The sequence below is a fragment of the Chiloscyllium plagiosum genome, chromosome 34 (genome assembly GCF_004010195.1).
Source record: "Chiloscyllium plagiosum isolate BGI_BamShark_2017 chromosome 34, ASM401019v2, whole genome shotgun sequence".
NCBI classification, from domain to species: domain Eukaryota; kingdom Metazoa; phylum Chordata; class Chondrichthyes; order Orectolobiformes; family Hemiscylliidae; genus Chiloscyllium; species Chiloscyllium plagiosum.
Window position 1 is genome coordinate 15,684,234 of NC_057743.1, and position 17,823 is coordinate 15,702,056.

The 17,823-nt window shown below is 43.1% G+C and overlaps 1 protein-coding gene across 1 annotated transcript in view; it reads left to right on the forward strand.

Annotated features, from left to right (window-relative positions):
- LOC122540092 (rho guanine nucleotide exchange factor 10-like protein) overlaps positions 1-17,823 on the forward strand; it is a 94,250-nt gene that overhangs the window by 36,301 nt on the left and 40,126 nt on the right. Inside the window, exons 14-16 of the mRNA XM_043675403.1 lie at positions 4,272-4,399; positions 12,411-12,511; positions 14,400-14,521. Coding sequence (XP_043531338.1) covers positions 4,272-4,399; positions 12,411-12,511; positions 14,400-14,521 — 351 coding nt within the window. The remainder of the gene's footprint in view (positions 1-4,271; positions 4,400-12,410; positions 12,512-14,399; positions 14,522-17,823) is intronic.

A 17,823-nucleotide genomic window follows, 5' to 3' on the forward strand; every position in this document is an offset into this window, starting at 1 on the left:
CCTAATTTGGATGTTTCTAGGAAGGAAGCTCCCGTTACCTTCGAGATAAAAGGACGTGAAGATGGTCATTACTTCAAATGATTCAATTATCAGAGCACCATTGATCACTGAAGTCCTCTGTTTGACATCACATCCTGAATGACCGTTGTCTTAACATTGTCTTCCTCCCACACAGAATCGATCCTTCCATCTAGCGCTCATTGAGCACATTGCAATATACCATATGATGTTTTTTGACCCTACAATAATTATTAATTTGAAATAATGGTTTCAAGAAAATGTTAGAGACCTTTCTCATGTTATACAAATAAAACATAATACTGCACTTCTCTCTCAAAACAGCAAATGTCCCATAGTGTGCAGGGATGTGCAGGCTTGGGGGGTTAGCCATGGGAAATGTGGGATGATGATGTTAGGGTGGGATGTTCTCCAGAGGGTCGGTCCAAAGACAGCTTGCATTTTAAGGCTGTTTTAAGACAGTTTTCCTTATCTCCTATTCTATTTTTCCTGTGTATAACGATCAATATCACATGGGGTAATTGGTTGTTCTTGCCCTGAATAAAGGATGACCCTGCTACCATGACAGCTTGCTGTTTCTCCATGATTGCCCCCTCCCACAGTCCACTGGCAGGGATCTCTGAGTGACGCATTGGAGGCTTGTTGTGTGCTATAGGGTCAAGCAGTTAAGCCACTCCATGGACGCTGAATATGTACCATCCCTTGGCAGCTACTCAATCCCTGGAAATTTAACATTGTGGAACTTGAGCACTAAATCTAGGTCAAAACTGAGCGGAATATTGAGGGAGTGCTGCACTGTCAGAGTGCTGTCTTTGGATGAGATTATAAACCAAGGCCCCCCTCTATCTAATTTTCAAAGAAGGGTGGGGATGCTTCTTGCTGGTGTACTGGTCAACATTTCTCAGCAGCATGGTGGCTCAGTGGTTAGCACTGCTGCCTAATAGTGCCAGGCACCTGGGTCCGATTTCAACCTCGGGCAACTGCCTGTGTGGAGTTTGCATGTTCTTATCGTGTCTGCAGTGGTTTCCTCCCACTGTCCAAAGATACCCAGGATAGGTGGATTGGCAATAAAAAAATTGTCCCGTAGTGTGCAGGGATGTGCAGGCTTGGGGGGTTAGCCATGGGAAGTGTGGGATGATGTTAGGGTGGGATGTTCTCCGGAGGGTCGGTGCAGACTCGATGGGCTGAATGGCCTCTTTCTGCACTGTAGGGATTCTGTGATTCAGCATCATTTTCTTTTTGAGGAAAAGATGATCTGATCATTATCTTGTCGTAGTTTATGGAAGTTTGCATATCTCAGAAGGAAAAACCAGTAAAACATTATCTTGATGGTGAGAGTCTCCTGTTGCAGCCCCACCCTCACTACCAACATCTGCTTTAAAAAAAAATCTGTGAGCATTCATGGTGTTGCTGTGGATACTTCTTTTCTCTTCTCACACCTTTTATTCTGAAGAAGAGTCATATCAGACTCTGCATTAACTGTGTTTTTATCTTCACAGCTGCTGCCAGACCTGCTGAGTTACTCCAGCGCTTTGTGTTTTGAGTATGATAATAGAGGTGCTTTTCAAACTGGTAATGACAATGCTCCAAATAGCGGAAATTATTTGCTGAGTCTGCATAAATAAATCCATGTTGTTTACAATGCAATAGTCAGGGCTGTTAATTCTTGGCTCAGAAGCTACTTCAGCTAGTTATTGAAAATATATTTTTATCACTTGCCTCAATAGGAAAACCAGAAAGGGGTAGTTTAATGGTGAGGTAGTAACTGCATTATCATTGCATGGAAGGAGGATAATATTGGCCTTAATGTTTATAAAGTTTTTTGAGGGTGCTTTGTGCCACGACAAAAAAAAGGGTTTATGCACAGCTCTGTTCCAACTTCAATCAGGAAAGGATTGTATGCTTTATACAGTTCCTCTCTTGAACTCTACAATCTCTTCCTTGCAGCTAGTGACAGGTATGTTTCTGAATCACAGTTGGTGTCCTGGCTGGAACTGTAGATAGTTGTTTAATGCCACGGGGCTGCAAGTGATTCTCAGCCGTGATGCTGAAAATCAGAAGTTGTAAATTAAGTGACAAGAATGAAATCTGTGGCAGTTTTCATATTTGAGAATGAAGGGCATGTATATGTAGTTTAGATTTTTAAAAAAAAATAGTATGTTTTCTCGCTCCCTGCAGAGATTCCATTTATGTTTAATTTATATTTGACTGATCAAGCAAAGAATGTCCACTTTTTTTTTCTTATTCTCATTGTTTTTGCCAGTGTTTTTGATGAACTCAAACTGAAACACAAGAACAGAAACAAAAGCGGTTGATGGTAGGTCTCTGGAGAGTGTTGCTGAGCAAAGAGACCTGGGGGTGCGAGGGCATAGTTCCTTGAAAGTGAAGTCGCAAGTAGACAGGATGGTGAAGAAGGCATTTGGTACACTTGTCTTTATTCATCAGTGCATCGAGTATAGGAGTTAGGACGTCATGTTGCAGCTGTACAGTACATTGATGAGGCCACTTTTAGAATACTGCATTCAGTTCTGGTCTCCCTGTGATGTGAAACTTGAGAGGGTGTGGAAAAGATTTACAAGGATGTTACTGAGATTGGATGGTTTGAGCTACAGGGAAAGGCTGAATAGGCTGTGGCATTTTTCCCTGGAGCGTCAGACACTGAGAGGTAACATTATAGAGGTTTATAAAATCATGAGGGGCATGGATAGGATGAATAGTCAAGGTCTTTTCCCCAGAGTGGGGCAGTCCAAAATGAGAGGGTTTAAGGTGAAAAGGGGAAAGGCTTAAAAGGGACCTGAGGGGCAACTTTTTTCATGCAGAGGGTGGTGCATGTATGGAACGAGCTGCTGGAGGAAGTGGTGGAGACTTGTACGATTGCAACACTTAAAAAGCGTCTGGATGGATATATGAATAGGAAGGGTTTAGAGGGCCAAACGCTGGCAAATGGAACTAGGTCAAATTGAGATGTCTGGTTGGCGCAGATGAGTTGGGCTGAAGGGTCTGTTTCTGTGCTGTATAACTCTGACTCTATGTGGGCGACAGAAAAGTGGTCCAATTTGTTTTGTATGCCTGAGGATAGCGTTACAGCATGACCAGTATGTTCATTTCCTAGTAATACTGTTTTTGTTTTGCGGGCTTTTCCCTCAGGGATGCAAAATAGCTATTCCATGTTCTAACTTTCTAACAATGGCCACACTTTCAAAATGAATTATTGAGCTTGAAAACACTTTGGATGTCTTTAGGACATCCCAGGTGCTACAGGTCTCCCTGTCTTTCTACCTAGCTGTGTGCAATTCTAAAGCCTGGTACACCCAGCACTGATAATCTACCATTGGAGCTGCATTCCAGCTTCTTATGAAGTTGGAAGCTGTCAGCTGCTTTTAAACATATCTGCTTTGGAGTGCAGTGACACTGCCGTGCGACCAGTCTGTGATATCTATAGCAGAAGCTTTGCTTCACTACGGTTTTTGCGAAAGAAGATATAATAGACAGATGTAAACTCTTGAATGCTGCTAAAAACCGCTCACCAAGGAAGCCTTCCTCCTCTCATTGAAGAATCTCCTGCCGAGAAAAGGGAGCAGTGACTTGAGGAGGTGAATTCTGCACCTTCAGAAAATGATTAATCAAGTGGATCCAAATACTTGTTCACAAAAACAAAACCCTGAATAATGAGCCTTCTTTTGGGGTGGGGGGGGGGGGGGGGCTTCAGTAGGATTATAACTTGAAGGAAAAGCTCTTGACTCAAAGAGCAGCTAGACCACAACAAATGACAAACAAAGTTCATTGATGTGGATGAACTGTTGAGCGAAAGGACTGAGGGATTTGATTAGATTACTCACTTACAGTGTGGAAACAGGCCCTTCGGCCCAACAAGTCCACACCGACCCGCAACCCACCCAGACCCATTCCCCTACATTTACCCCTTCACCTTACCCTACGGGCAATTTAGCGTGGCCAATTCACCTAACCTGCACATTTTTGGATTGTGGGAGGAAACCGGAGCACCCGGAGGAAACCCACGCAGACACGGGGAGAATGTGCAAACTCCACATGAGGCAGGAGGAAGGAAATAGGTAGAGTTTCTTCATGAAGGATGGAAACATTTGTTAAATGTGACCTGCTTCTGTGACTTTTGACCTTTTTAAATGGTAACACTTGCATGTCTTTTGTCTGGATTTCTTTACGGGATCATTGTGAAAATACTTGTTGCAGTCAACCACAGGTGTCTTACTCCACTCTGTCCCATTCTCCAGAACCTAAACCTCATTGTCGCCCAGGATTGGACCCGAGCCCTCCAGAGGCTGATCAGGATTAAAGAGGATGAGATCCAATCGGCAAACAAGTGTCGTCTCCGCCTCCTGTTGCCAGGGAAACCGGACAAGTAAGCAGCATTGGGAGGGCAGTGGAGGGGGAAGGCTGGTGGTGATAGAATTGTTGGAGGAGAGTCTAACTCGCAAGTTGAAATATTATGTATCATCAAATTGGTGCTTGTATCTGAGAGAACTTTTATTTTTGACCATTTACTCTTCATTTGCCACAGAAACAGGTCATAGAATCCCTACATTGTGGAAACTGACCATTTGGCCCAACAAGTCCACACTGACTCTTTGAAGAGTATCCCACCCAGACCCACTCCCCTCATCTCTATTAGTCAATATTTTCCCTGAGTAATGCATCAAAACCTACACATCCCTGAACACTTTGGAGAATTTAGCATGTCCAATTCACCAAACCTGCACGTCATTGGACTGTGGGAGGAAACCAGAGTACCTGGAGGAAACCCATGCAGACGTGGGGAGAATGTGCAAACTCCACACAGACAGTCACCTGAGGCTGGAATTGAACCCGGGTCGTTGGTGCTGTAAGGCAGCAGTGCTAACCACTGAACGACCGTGGCACACACTATGAGCTAAGAAATAAAATTTCTTGAATTCAGTTGTTTTTCTTTTAATTGCAACATCTTGCCACTAAGCAGTTTTGAAGGAGCATGCTTTTTCTGGTATGTTTTTGGCAGATAGCTTTTATTTGTGCAATTTTCACCTGTCTGGTCATGAGCATTCTCCTGGATAGACCCTTCTGTGACATAATATTTCCGTGTTGCTGTTGAGATGCTAACTGACCTGAAATGTGAAAAATCCATCCTCTGTTTTTTGCCTCACATCTCCAGCAATACTGGAATGTGTTCTTTTGCAGTAATATGTGGTTAGTCATTTATGATGCATTTTGTTTTCTGAAGGATGAGGTGATGAGAGGAAAGACCAACAAATCCTGTCATGCAGTGTCTGGGTGTTGCATGTGATGTATGTGAGCCAGTGGTGAGGACATGGCAGTAGGATATGAAGGATAATATTAGCCTGGTTCCTGGGGGAGAAGCTACAAATTTTTTTTCCTGCTTAACCAAATGTAAGGCAGCAATTTTCTCTGGTCTCTAAAGCCCTGTCAACTGCCCCAATCCCATTGTGTTAGAATGGATTCTTGTTGTGAATTTTCTGGGGTCGGTGATGAATGGCTAGAGCAGAAATAAAAGTGCACACAACTGGAGAAGCTCAGCAAGTCTGGCAGCCCCTGTGGAGAGAGAAGGGAGAGAGTAAGGAGGTCCAAAATCAAGTTTCAGGGACAAAAGATGGCACCAGCAAGCAAGAAGTTGGTTTGAAGTGTGTCTACTTCAACGCCAGGAGCATCCGGAATAAGGTGGGTCAACTTGCAGCATGGGTTGGTACCTGGGACTTCGATGGTGTGGCCATTTCGGAGACATGGATAGGGCAGGGACAGGAATGGTTATTGCAGGTTCCAGGATTTAGATGTTTCAGTAAGAACAAAGAAGATGGTAAAAGAGGGAGAGGTGTGGCATTGTTGGTCAAGGACAGTATTACAGTTGCCGAAAGGATGTTTGGGGACTCGTCAACTGAGGTAGTATGGGCTGCGGTTAGAAACAGGAAAGGAGAGGTCACCCTGTTGGGAGTTTTCTATAGGCCTCCGAAGAGTTCCAGAGATGTAGAGGAAAGGATAGCAAAGATGATTCTCGATAGGAGTGAGAGAGACAGGGTAGTTGTCATGAGGGACTTCAACTTTCCAAATATTGACTGGGGACACTGTAGTACGAGTACTATAGATAGGTTAGTTTTTGTTCAGTGTGTGCAGGAGGGCTTCCTGACACAGTATGTAGACAGGCCAACAAGGGGTGAAGCCAAATTAGATTTGGTACTGGGTAATGAGCCCGTCTAGGTGTTAGACTTGGAAGTAGGTGAGGACTTTGGTGATAGCGATCACAATTCTGTTATGTTTACTTTAGTGATAGAAAGGGATCGGTGTATACCACTGGGCAAGAGTTACAGCTGGGGGAAAGGCAATTATGATGCGATTAGGCAAGATTTAGGAAGCATAGGATGGGGAGGGAAACTGCAGGGGATGGGCACATTAGAAATGTGGAGCTTATTCAAGGAAAAGCTCCTGTGTGTCCTAGATAAATATGTACCTGTCAGGCAGGGTGGAAGCTGTGAGCGCGGGAGCTGTGGTTTACGAAGGAAGTGGAATCTCTGGTTAAGAGGAACAGGAAGGCTTATGTTAGGATGAGATGTGAAAGCTCAGTTAGGGCGCTTGAGGGTTACAAGGTAGCCAGGAAAGACCTAAAGGGAGAGCTCAGAAGAGCCAGGAGGAGACATGAGAAGTTGTTGGCGGACAGGATCAGGGTAAACCCTAAGGCTTTCTTTAGGTATTTAAGGAATAAAAGAATGACGAGAGTAAGATTAGGGCCAATCAAGGATAGTAGTGGGAAGTTGTGTGGAGTCAGAGGAGATAGGGGAAGCACTAAATGAATATTTTTCGACCGTATTCACTCTAGAAAACGTCAATGTTGTCAAGGAGAATACTGAGATACAGGCTACTGGACGACGTGGGATTGAGGTTCACGAGGAAAAGGTATTAGAAATCCTGCAGTGTGTGAAAATAGATAAGTCCCCTGGGCCAGATGGGATTTATCCTAGGATCCTATGGGAAGCCAGGGAGGAGATTGTGGAGCCTTTGGCATTGATCTTTAAATTGTCATTGTCTTACAAGAATAGTGCCAGAAGACTGGAGGATAGCAAATGTGGTTCCCCTGTTCAAGAAGGGGAGTAGAGACAGCCCTGATAATTATAGACCAGTGAGCCTCACTTCAGTTGTGGTAAAATGTTGGAAAAGGTATAAGAGGATTTTTAATCATCTAGAAAAAAATAATTTGATTAGGGATAGTCAGCATAGTTTTGTGAAGGGTAGGTCGTGCCTCACAAACCTTAATGAGTTCTTTGAGAAGGTGACCAAACCGGTAGATGAGAGTAAACCGGTTGATGTGGTGTATATGGATTTCAGCAAGGTGTTCGATAAGATTCCCCACAGTAGGCTATTGTACAAAATGCAGAGGAATGGAATTGTGGGAGATATATCAGTTTGGATCAGGTAATTGGCTTGCTGAAAGAAGACAGAGGGTGGTGGTTGATGGGAAATGTTCATCCTGGAGTCCAGTTACTAATGGTGTACCGCAAGGGTCGGTGTTGGGTCCACTGCTGTTCGTCCTGGATGAGGGTGTAGAAGGGTGGGTTAGTAAATTTGCTGACGACACTAAGGTCGGTGGAGTTGTGGATAGTGACGAAGGATGTTGTAGGTTACAGAGAGACATAGATAAGCTGCAGAGCTGGGCTGAGAGGTGGCAAATGGAGTTTAATGTGGACAAGTGTGAGGTCATAGTCATAGAGATGTACAGCATGGAAACAGACCCTTCGGTCCAACCTGTCCATGCCGACCAGATATCCCAACCCAATCTAGTCCCACCTGCCAGCACCCAGCCCATATCCCTCCAAACCCTCCCCATTCATATGCCCATCCAAATGCCTCTTAAATGTTGCAATTGTACCAGCCTCCACCACATCCTCTGGCAGCTCATTCCATTTACGTACCACTCTCTGTGTGAAAAAGTTGCCCCTTAGGTCTCTTTTATATCTTGCCCCTCTCACCCTAAACCTATGCCCTCTCGTTCTGGACTCCCCAACCCCAGGGAAAAGACTTTGTCTATTTATCCTATCCATGCCCCTCATAATTTTGTAAACCTCTATAAGGTCACCCCTCAGCCTCCGACACTCCAGGGAAAACAGCCCCAGCCTGTTCAGCCTCTCCCTAGAGCTCAAATCCTCCAACCCTGGCAACATCCTTGTAAATCTTTTCTGAACTCTTTCAAGTTTCACAACAGCTTTCCGATAGGAAGGAGACCAGAATTGCACGCAATATTCCAACAGTGGCCTAACCAATGTCCTGTACAGCCGCGACATGACCTCCCAACTCCTGTACTCAATACTCTGACCAATAAAGGAAAGCATACTAAACGCCTTCTTCACTATCCTGTCTACCTGCACTCCAAGGTCTCTTTGTTCAGCAACACTCCCTAGGACATTACCATTAAGTGTATAAATCCTGCTAAAATTTGCTTTCCCAAAATGCAGCACCTTGCATTTATCTGAGTTAAACTCCAGCTGCCACTTCTCAGCCCATTGGTCCATCTGGTCCAGATCCTGTTGTCATCTGAGGTAACCCTCTTCACTCTCCACTACACCTCCAATTTTGGTGTCATCTGCAAACTTACTAACTGTACCTCTTATGCTCACATCCAAATCGGAGTAACCGGAATGCAAAGTACTGGGCTAATAGTAAGATTCTTGGTAGTGTAGATGAGCAGTGAGATCTTGGTGTCCATGTACACAGATCCTTGAAAGTTGCCACCCAGGTTTACAGGGTTGTTAAGAAGGCATACAGTGTTTTAGCTTTTATTAATTGAGGGATCGAGTTCCGGAACCATGCGGTTATGCCGCAGCTGTACAAAACTCTGGTGCGGCTGCACTTGGAGTAATGTGTACAGTTCTGGTCACCGCATTATAAGAAGGATGTGGAAGCTTTGGAAAGGGTGCAGAGGAGATTTACTAGGATGTTGCCTGGTATGGAGGGAAGGTTTTACGGGAAAGGCTGAGGGACTTGAGGCTGTTTTCGTTAGAGAGAAGAAGTTGACAAGTGACTTCATAGAGACATATAAGATAATCAGACGGTTAGATAGGGTGGACAGGGAGAGCCTTTTTCCAAGTATGGTGACGGCGAGCACGAGGGGGCATAGCTTTAAATTGAGGGTAATAGATGTCAGAGGTAGTTTCTTTACTCAGATATGGAATATGGAATGCTTTGCCTGTAATGGTAGTAGATTCGCCAACTTTAAGTACATTTAAGTTGTCATTGGACAAGCATGTGGACGTACATGGAATAGTGTAGGTTAGATGGGCTTCAGATTGGTATGACAGGGCAGCGCAACATCGAGGGCCGAGGGGCCTGTACTGCGCTGTAATGTTCTATGTTCTAAATCATATTTCATGTTCGAGCTGACGTTTCTCCTCTTGAATTGTGAGCGCTGGCTTGTTGTCCCACTGATGATGATGGTGGGACTTTTGAAGTTGAAGTGCCAATAGAGAACCTTCTTTCTTCAAAGTGGCAGCAGGATGAGGGGACCTCGCTTTCAATTAGAAGGAAATATGTGACCTTCACAACCAATAGAAGCTGGAAGGTTGGTGATGCATGGGGTCGTTGTTGGACAGCCTCTAGTCACTGCTGATTCCAAGCAAAGCGTTGGATGGCGGGGATGAGGAGACTAGATTTAAACCTGTCTGGAGCACCGCCCCATCAGTCCCATTGGACCTCGCACTGGAGAGTCGCCTCCATGCAGCTTACACCCTCCCGTGATGCCTAGAATCATAGAAACATACAGTCCAGAAGATACCTTTGGCCTATCTGGTCTGCAATGCCAAAAATACACTATCATCTACTCTGGTTCCACTTTCCAGCCCATAGCCTAGAATGTTATGATATTTTAAGCGCTCACCTGAGTACTTTTTAAAAATTGAGATTATTCACCTTCACAATTCTCCCAGACACTGCATTACAGACCCTCACCATCCTGTGAGTGAAAAAGGTTTTCCTCAAATTCTTCCAAACTTCCTTCCTTTTCATTTTAAGCACGTGCTCCCTTGGTTTCTGACCCCCTGACTGAAAGGAGCAGCTGCTTTCTATCCACCCTGTCCATGCCCCTCGTAATTTTATACACCTCCATGTTCACTCTCTGCCTTCTCTGCTCCAAGGAAGAACACCCGAGCTTAATCAAAACTGCACATACAACCTGGAGGCTAACCAGGAAAATTAAGCTGCTTTCATAGGCCCGCTCACCTCCATTAGCTAGTTCCTGCTTGTGCTCCCATCCTGTCTTGGAAGGGGATAAATGGCTCAGAAGTGTGATGAATGTGGTGAGGGGGAACATCAGCCCGTGACAATCCCAGCAGGGGCTTAGAAAGCCAGCACTGCATCTGAAGATACATCAGAGGCTGAATTGCTAAAGGAGATACATATCTGAACCACACAGTAAGATTGGATTTCAGTCATTGCTACATTTGGTCTCTGTTCCCTGGATTAGGGAACGTGAAAAATTGGGTTTTCCCAAGGGATTCTGATCCAGTGATGTTCTCTATTGGAATGTGTCTGGGTGTTGGAATGGTTGTGGAAAGGTTAGACTTGATTTATTACTGTCAGGTGTACCGAGGTATAGTGAAAATTATTGTTCTATGTGCTCTACAGGTAAATTGCACTAAAAAATGCATTAAGGTAGCAGAACAGAGTGCAGGATATAATGTTCAACATTAACATTTGAGAGGTCCATTCAAAGACTGATAAGTGGGGAAGAAAATGTTCTTCAATTTGTTCATATATATATGCAAACTTTTCTATCTTCTGCCTGATGGAATAGGGCGGAGGAGAGTACAACCAGGGTAGGAGGGACCTTTGATTATGTTGGTTGCTTTCCCGAGGCAGAGAAGTATAGATGGAGTCAATGGATGGATGGCTGGTTTGCATGATGGAGTGGGCTGTGTTTACAACTCTCTGTAGTTTCTTGTGATCTTGGAAAGAGCAGTTGCCATACCTTGCTGCAATTCATGCAGATAGGATGCTTTCTATGGTGCATCTATCAAAATTGGTAAGAGTCTTACTGAAAATGCTGAATTTCCTTAGCCCCTCCTGAGGAAGTAGAGATGGCGTTGTACTTTGTTGACCGTCATTTTGATGTAGGTGGACCAGGACTGTTCATTGGTGATTGTCACTCTCTTGATCATCTCCACTTCCGCAGATAGGGGTGTACCCTCTGCTGTATTTCCTGAAGTCAATGACAAGGTCCTTCCTTTTATTGATGTTGATGGAGAGCTTGTTCTCTTTACACCATGCCACGAAGCACTCAATCTCTTCCCTATATTCTGTCTGATTGTTGTTTGAGATCTGATCTACAACAGTTGGACTTGAATGTGTTGAACTTCCCAGTCAATTTTTTTTTGTTCATTAATGGTGTGAGGGCATCACTGACCAGCATTTATTGCTTATCCCTAATTGCCCAGAGGGTAGTTAAGAGTTAGAAGTTGGCCAGACCTGGTAAGGATGGCAGTTTCCTTCCCTAAAGAGCATTAGTGAACTAGATGGGGTTTTCCAACAATCAACAATAGATTCATCACACTCTTAATTCCAGAATTTATTGAATTCAAATTACACTATCTGCTATGGTGGGATTTGAATCTGGTTCCATAGAACATTACCTGGGTCTCTAGATTTACAGTCCAGCAACAATGCCATTAGGCTATTGCCTCCCCATGCCCTAATACTATGCATTTTAGGGTTTACACATGCACGCAACGTGCTCGAGTAAGGTCTCCAAGTGTTACCAGTGTTCTTGGGAACAATCAGTATCTCTAGATGACAGGGGAAGAAAATTGCCAAAAGAGAAAGAGAGGATCCGAATGCATCGCAGGAGGATGAGCTGTGTTTGTCTAATTCTGTACAGGTTCAGCATCTTGCTTAGCAATGTCTCAGCAGCAGACTGCGTCAGCACCAAATAAACCTGATTATATTTTCCGGTCAAGGATTTGTGACAAGCTCCTTTCGTGATGTTTTGAAAATCCTGAATATGTTAAATGAAGCAATTTTTTTTAAAAATGAAGGGGTTAATGTTTCTTAATAAGAATGTAGCTCAGCTGCATTGAGTACTAAGTGTCTTTATTTAATAACTGAGACAGCAGAATTTCTTGTAAAAGATGCCTTTTCTAATCCTGTTTCCACGTCTTTCTGGAGGTTGAGGAAAACTTCGCTTTTAATCTATAATTTACAGCTGCTTGTTCTCTAGAAACAGTCTAATAACAACAACATTTCTGTTGCTTTATTTTTTTAGAGCAGTTGAAGATTTCTGCTGACCAGCGAACTAAACTGATTATATATTTCTCTCTCTCTCTCTCTCTCTCTTTCTCTTCTCTTCCCCCCCCCCCCCCCCCCCCCCATTTAATCTTTTCCTAAAGGTCTGGAAGACCGGTCAGCTTTATGGTGGTATTCAATACTTCGAATCCTCGCAGTAAGATTTCCTGGGTGAATCGGCTACATATGGCTAAAGTTGCACTAAGTAGGTAATGGTCTGGAGAATCCAGAATCTGCAGCTTGAAATGTTACGTTTACCCAGACCTGACTTTCAAATCAATGTGTGTAAGTTACACACAGCAGGTTTGGCAGCATCTGTGGAGAGAGAAACAGTTAACATTTGAGTCCATTCTGACTCTCTCCTTTAGGGTTACTCTTGTTCTGCTCTCCATAGATACTGTCAGCCTTGCTGAGTTTCTCCAACAGACTCTGTGTATGTTTCAGATTTTCACAGTACTTTACTTGCAGTTAGCAGCTCTTGTTTCTCACACAGCTGGCTGTGGATTCATGCCCTTGTTGCTGGACCTGCATTTATGAGCATTCTCCAAAGTTGAGAAGGCAGAATAATTCTGAACTTTGTGACTTTACAGTCAACTGTCTCCAGCAATGTTGCAGTGAGTAGGTAGAATCTTTGGCAGTAGGTTAGATCGTCTTGGTTTTGGCTTGGTCATCTACTGAAGCTCTGAAAGGTGAACAGTTAGGCACGAGGTGTACAAGCTCCAGTATGTCATGGGAGCTTTGGAATATTGATAGTTAACATGTTAACCTCAGTGCTGCGAGATGGGGTGTGGAGTTATACCTGGTGTTTCCCTTGTGCTCTGCTAGAAAATGAGAGATCATTTAGTGATCCTATTAGTGCTTGCAGAAATAAAGGCCAACAATAACTTGGGAGAAAATCCAAACTTGGTTTACGTTGAATAATTTGTCAGCAGAGTGCAACGTGAATGGGCGGTGACCTTCCCATGCCCTTGAGCTTTGGTTGAAACAAGTGGAGTACTCCTAAACAGAAATAGTTTCATTTCTGTGGAAGGAGACAAATAATGGAGCTCCCATTTATTCTCCAGCAACAATGGAGTGATCCCAGAGCGATTATCTTTTGCCATACCTCCCCATCCCATTTCACAGTAACTTGTTTGATTAATTATAGTGTGTTCTGAATCAACCCTGTCACAATGGACACTTCTTGCTGAGCATTGTGTGCATTGATACCAAATAATTGCCACATCTGACAGGATTTACTTCACGAATTTGATCTGTCAGCTAATCATCGAGATTAATTAGCTGCACTATTAAGGTGTGTGTAGGTGTCTCTTCATATTGAGGGCACTTAATTAAAAGATGCCAGTAATTTATTGAACATTAACAAAATTGCACCCAGCCTTTCATTGTGTTGAATGGATGATAACAGCTTTACAGCATATATGGGCTGCCACATAGTCCCTTGTCCATTGTTTTAGATCAAAAGAGTGGCCATCAATGGCTGAGTGGGAATTATGTGGTGCTGTTCAGTGCAGACTTTATTCTCAAATTAGTATCTTCAACAGGGCTTCGTATTCAGCGTTTAAAGGATGAGTTTTTCTGGAAGCGGTGGTAAATGCGTAACCCAGAGTAACACTGAAGCATGCCAACTCAGGGACTGCTGGATTTGGCCACCCTTTTCAGTCAGGGTGGCAGTAGGGATGCCAGAATTGGAGTCACAAAGTGCCGCTGTGCCCATTAGGTGGTGGTTAAATGGAACTCTGTATCCTGAAAGCCCCATGAGAGAGTTTGTAGCAGGGTTAAGGCTTATAATGAATGAGCTCCAGAGCAAGATGCCACAGGATGATCAGGAGCCATACCGCTGTCCCCTTAATCAAATAGCTCACCTCAGGAGCAGCATGCAGAGAATTAAAACTGGACCCCATTTCTTAAAAAAAATCACTATACCATATTTTGAGTGAGTTGAAGACATAACTGAATTGAATGAGAATTAGTGTTGGGAATTCGATGCTTGAATGATTTCGTATGGGCCTAAAGTCTGTGCTGTTTAAGCCATCTTGGTACATGCCTGATTTCTCTCGCAATCTCTTTTTCTCTCTCTCTCTCACCTGCAGCTAAGGATAACCAGCCTGGCTGGCTCTGTATTGAGGATGATGGAAAAACAAAGGCCCCATTTTGGTGCCCTTTGCTGGCCTGTCGAATGCCCTTGTACAGCTCAAAATGTCCAGACCTGAAGGTGAGCTCGCAATGAAGCAACAAGAGTATCTGTTGCCGCCTTAAAAAACAAATCACCATTTCTTGTATGTTTGACCAACTGTCTGCATTTTAATCCTGGCTTTGATTTGTGGCCTTTGAAAGAAAGAACTTGCATTTGTAATGATGCTTTTCACAACCTCAGGACCTTCCAAAGCGATGTACAATTACTGAAGTACTTTTTGAAGTTGACTCAGTGTTGCAATGGGTACTGCTTCTGAACCACAAAGGACACAGCTTTACATAATCTCAGGATTATGTTTATGAGAATTATAATATTCCCTATTCAAGATCTGTATTCTTCATACTAAAGTTTCAACATGAGCCAAATCAAGACTCTTTTGTAGTCTGTTCCCTTGGTGCAAATTAAAGTTGAAAGGTTGGATTTTCAAGTGCAAAGGAAAAGTCATTCAGCCACTTAAACCACAACTTTTTTCCACAAATCAAATGTACTTTGCTGCTTTGTTGTGCTGTGGCTCAATTCCTTCTATCCCAAGGCAGCTTGAAACAATTTGCATTGCCCACTTCAGTGGCCTATCTCCAGCTTTTTGCTCCTGTCTTGCCAATGTTTAACTTGTATTTGAATCTTTCACCTAAGAGAATAGTGCATCTAGGGTTTACATTATTCAGACTCTATACAAACGGTCAGCAACTTAAGTCCAAATACAGGCAAAATAATTGAATTTGTATTTGCGAGTTATTTTCACAAGTGAAGCTATGTTTTAGCATGTGACACTTTTACTTTACAACTCTTATAGGCTAGAGATGTGAAAATGATGGTGAATTTACATGCCATTCCAATGCAATTGACTTTATGATGCATTTAGCAACTGGAGAATAGTAATCCAGGATATAAAAGAAGAATATGTAGTGAATGTTGGAGGCTGTGAATTATTCCATAAATAAATGTCCAGTTTTTTACTGACAATTAATCAGATTATTTCTCATGGAATGGGGAGCAGATTAAATGGTAGCATATTTTCTATTTGTCTATCCCAGTCACTATTTTATTTTGTTAGTCACTCTTTACTAGTCTGACTCCAATTTTTGGATTCATGGTTTTGGGAGTGAATGAGGTGGTTGAGTTCAGATGGCTAGTGTATGATGCAACACTACAGCAACTACATGGGTTCAATCCCTGTTGGTGGTAGTTCAAAGAGTCACAAAAAAAGGGTCTTTGGCCCATTGTGTCTATCTTCTTGTTTTGCCCCAAATGTTTCTAGTGGGGGCCCTCAAACTGCCTATGGCCAATTGTTTGTATATCTTAGAGAGATGCCAGTGATTCTTTATGAACTATGGCTAATTATCTAGGCGTAACATGAAACTTGAATTGTTGCCTGAGATCCAATGTTATCTAAATGTTAATTGGAAGCAGATTGTATTGAATGTAAGTGGATGAAGTATTTGGCTGAAGACTTAGTGAAATCTAACCTTTTGGTCATGGTTTGTTTGTGGAAGGGTGGATGGGAGAATCAAGCTGTCAGTCTGATAAAATGAAATGGATGGATGTTCAAAATTACATTGGCAGCCACAGCCAACACAGTGACAATTTGTAGATAAGATCTTGCGAATAAGGTTGATGAGCAGTTGATCTATTTTTGCTGAATTTGTTTTGAAGAAGGAAACTTGATGAAGATGCTAGAGGAATTCCTGGGTCATCATTGAACAAATTATACAAATTATTCACAAGTCATCTGAACCACCGGTTTGGTAAACCCGCGTCTTCTCTCCATCTGCAGAAGGATCTGGGGTGTCCTCTTTCATGAGTCGCAGAAAACCAGTATTCACGTACAGCAGATAATAAAGAAAGTGAAATGAATCTTGACTTTTATAGCTAAAGGAATGGAAAATAGAGGTAAGGTAGTATTGTGCAACTGTATAAGGCATTAGTCAGACCGCACCTGAAGTATTGTGCACAGTTTGGATCCCTTTTTTTGAGGAAAGATGTCATGGTATTGGAGGTAGTTCAGAGGTGGTTCACTAGATTGATCTCAGAGATGAGGGGTTGTAGGAAGAGAGACTGAACAGTTTAGGCCTATACTCTCTGGAATTTAGAAGGATGAGGGGAGATCAAATTGAGTTATTTAAGATGATACAAGGTATGGATAAAATAGACATGGAGAGGATGCTTCCTCTAGTGGGGCATTCTCGGACGAGAGATCACAGTCTTAGGATAAGGGATTAATAAATTTAAAATAGAGTTGAGGAGAAATTACTTCTCCCAAGGGGATTTGAATCTGTGGAATTTGCTACCGCAAAGTGTGATTGTGATGGGACAGGGAGTAAATTTAATGAGGAGTTACAGATCCTTAATTGGCAATGGGTTTACGGGGAGAAGGTAGGAAAATGGGGGTGAGGAGCATATCAGCCATGATCGAATGGTGGAGCAGACTCAATGGGCTGGATGGCCTATTTCTCCTCCTCAATGTTATGAGCTTTCCGCCATTCCATCACATCCATCATCTCCTGACCGTCACTCATTCCTCTTGCAATGACATTGTGTCCAAACTTCTCACTATCACATCTTTCCAACTGGTCGCCTTTTTCCTCTTCCTGATGGCCTAGCCTCCGTCACGTGCCTTGCCCCATTTCCCTGCTTTCTCTGCAACAATGGTCGTACCACTTCAAGCATTTCTTACTTACTGTTTTTGATGTTTCCATAATCCTCACTGACCACCTGAAGTACTTGTTCATGATTGTGTCCTTTTTAGGTGCTCCATGCTGGTGTGCCACTATCCACATCTCATTCGTATTTAATCGTTGTTCCTCTCTTTCTGATATTACACAGGTTTTTGCTCTCTAAGAGATTGCTGGTCTGTCAACTTCAGCAGATCTTTTCAATCACTCCTCCTTCTGCCATATATCTTCCAGTTACTCCAACCATAGCTTGTGTAGTGTTGTTTCATTAGAATGGTAAAAGGGGACTTTCTATTAAGGTCTAATTTGGAAAAAATAGACTGGACAATAACTCTAAGTCTACCTATTGGATTTAATAGACCTCATTTGACTGTAGTCGACAGGATGCCTAGCTCTGCCTGTGGGCGGATTGGTGGACTAGTTGGGGTGGCAAATCTGACAGCCTCATTTGTAAGCAAAGCCGAGGTTGTCAGTAAAGAAAGAGTTTTGAGGGATGGGAGAAGGAGGAATAACATGGTACCAGGAGTGCCTGCTCTGCAGCTGTTGACAAGCACTACAAAGGCTCATTGCCTAGTACAACTGGGTAAAGTGGATGCAGTCTGCCTACTTGGAATAGAATTGTATCCAAGAAACGGCTTCTAGTTCCCT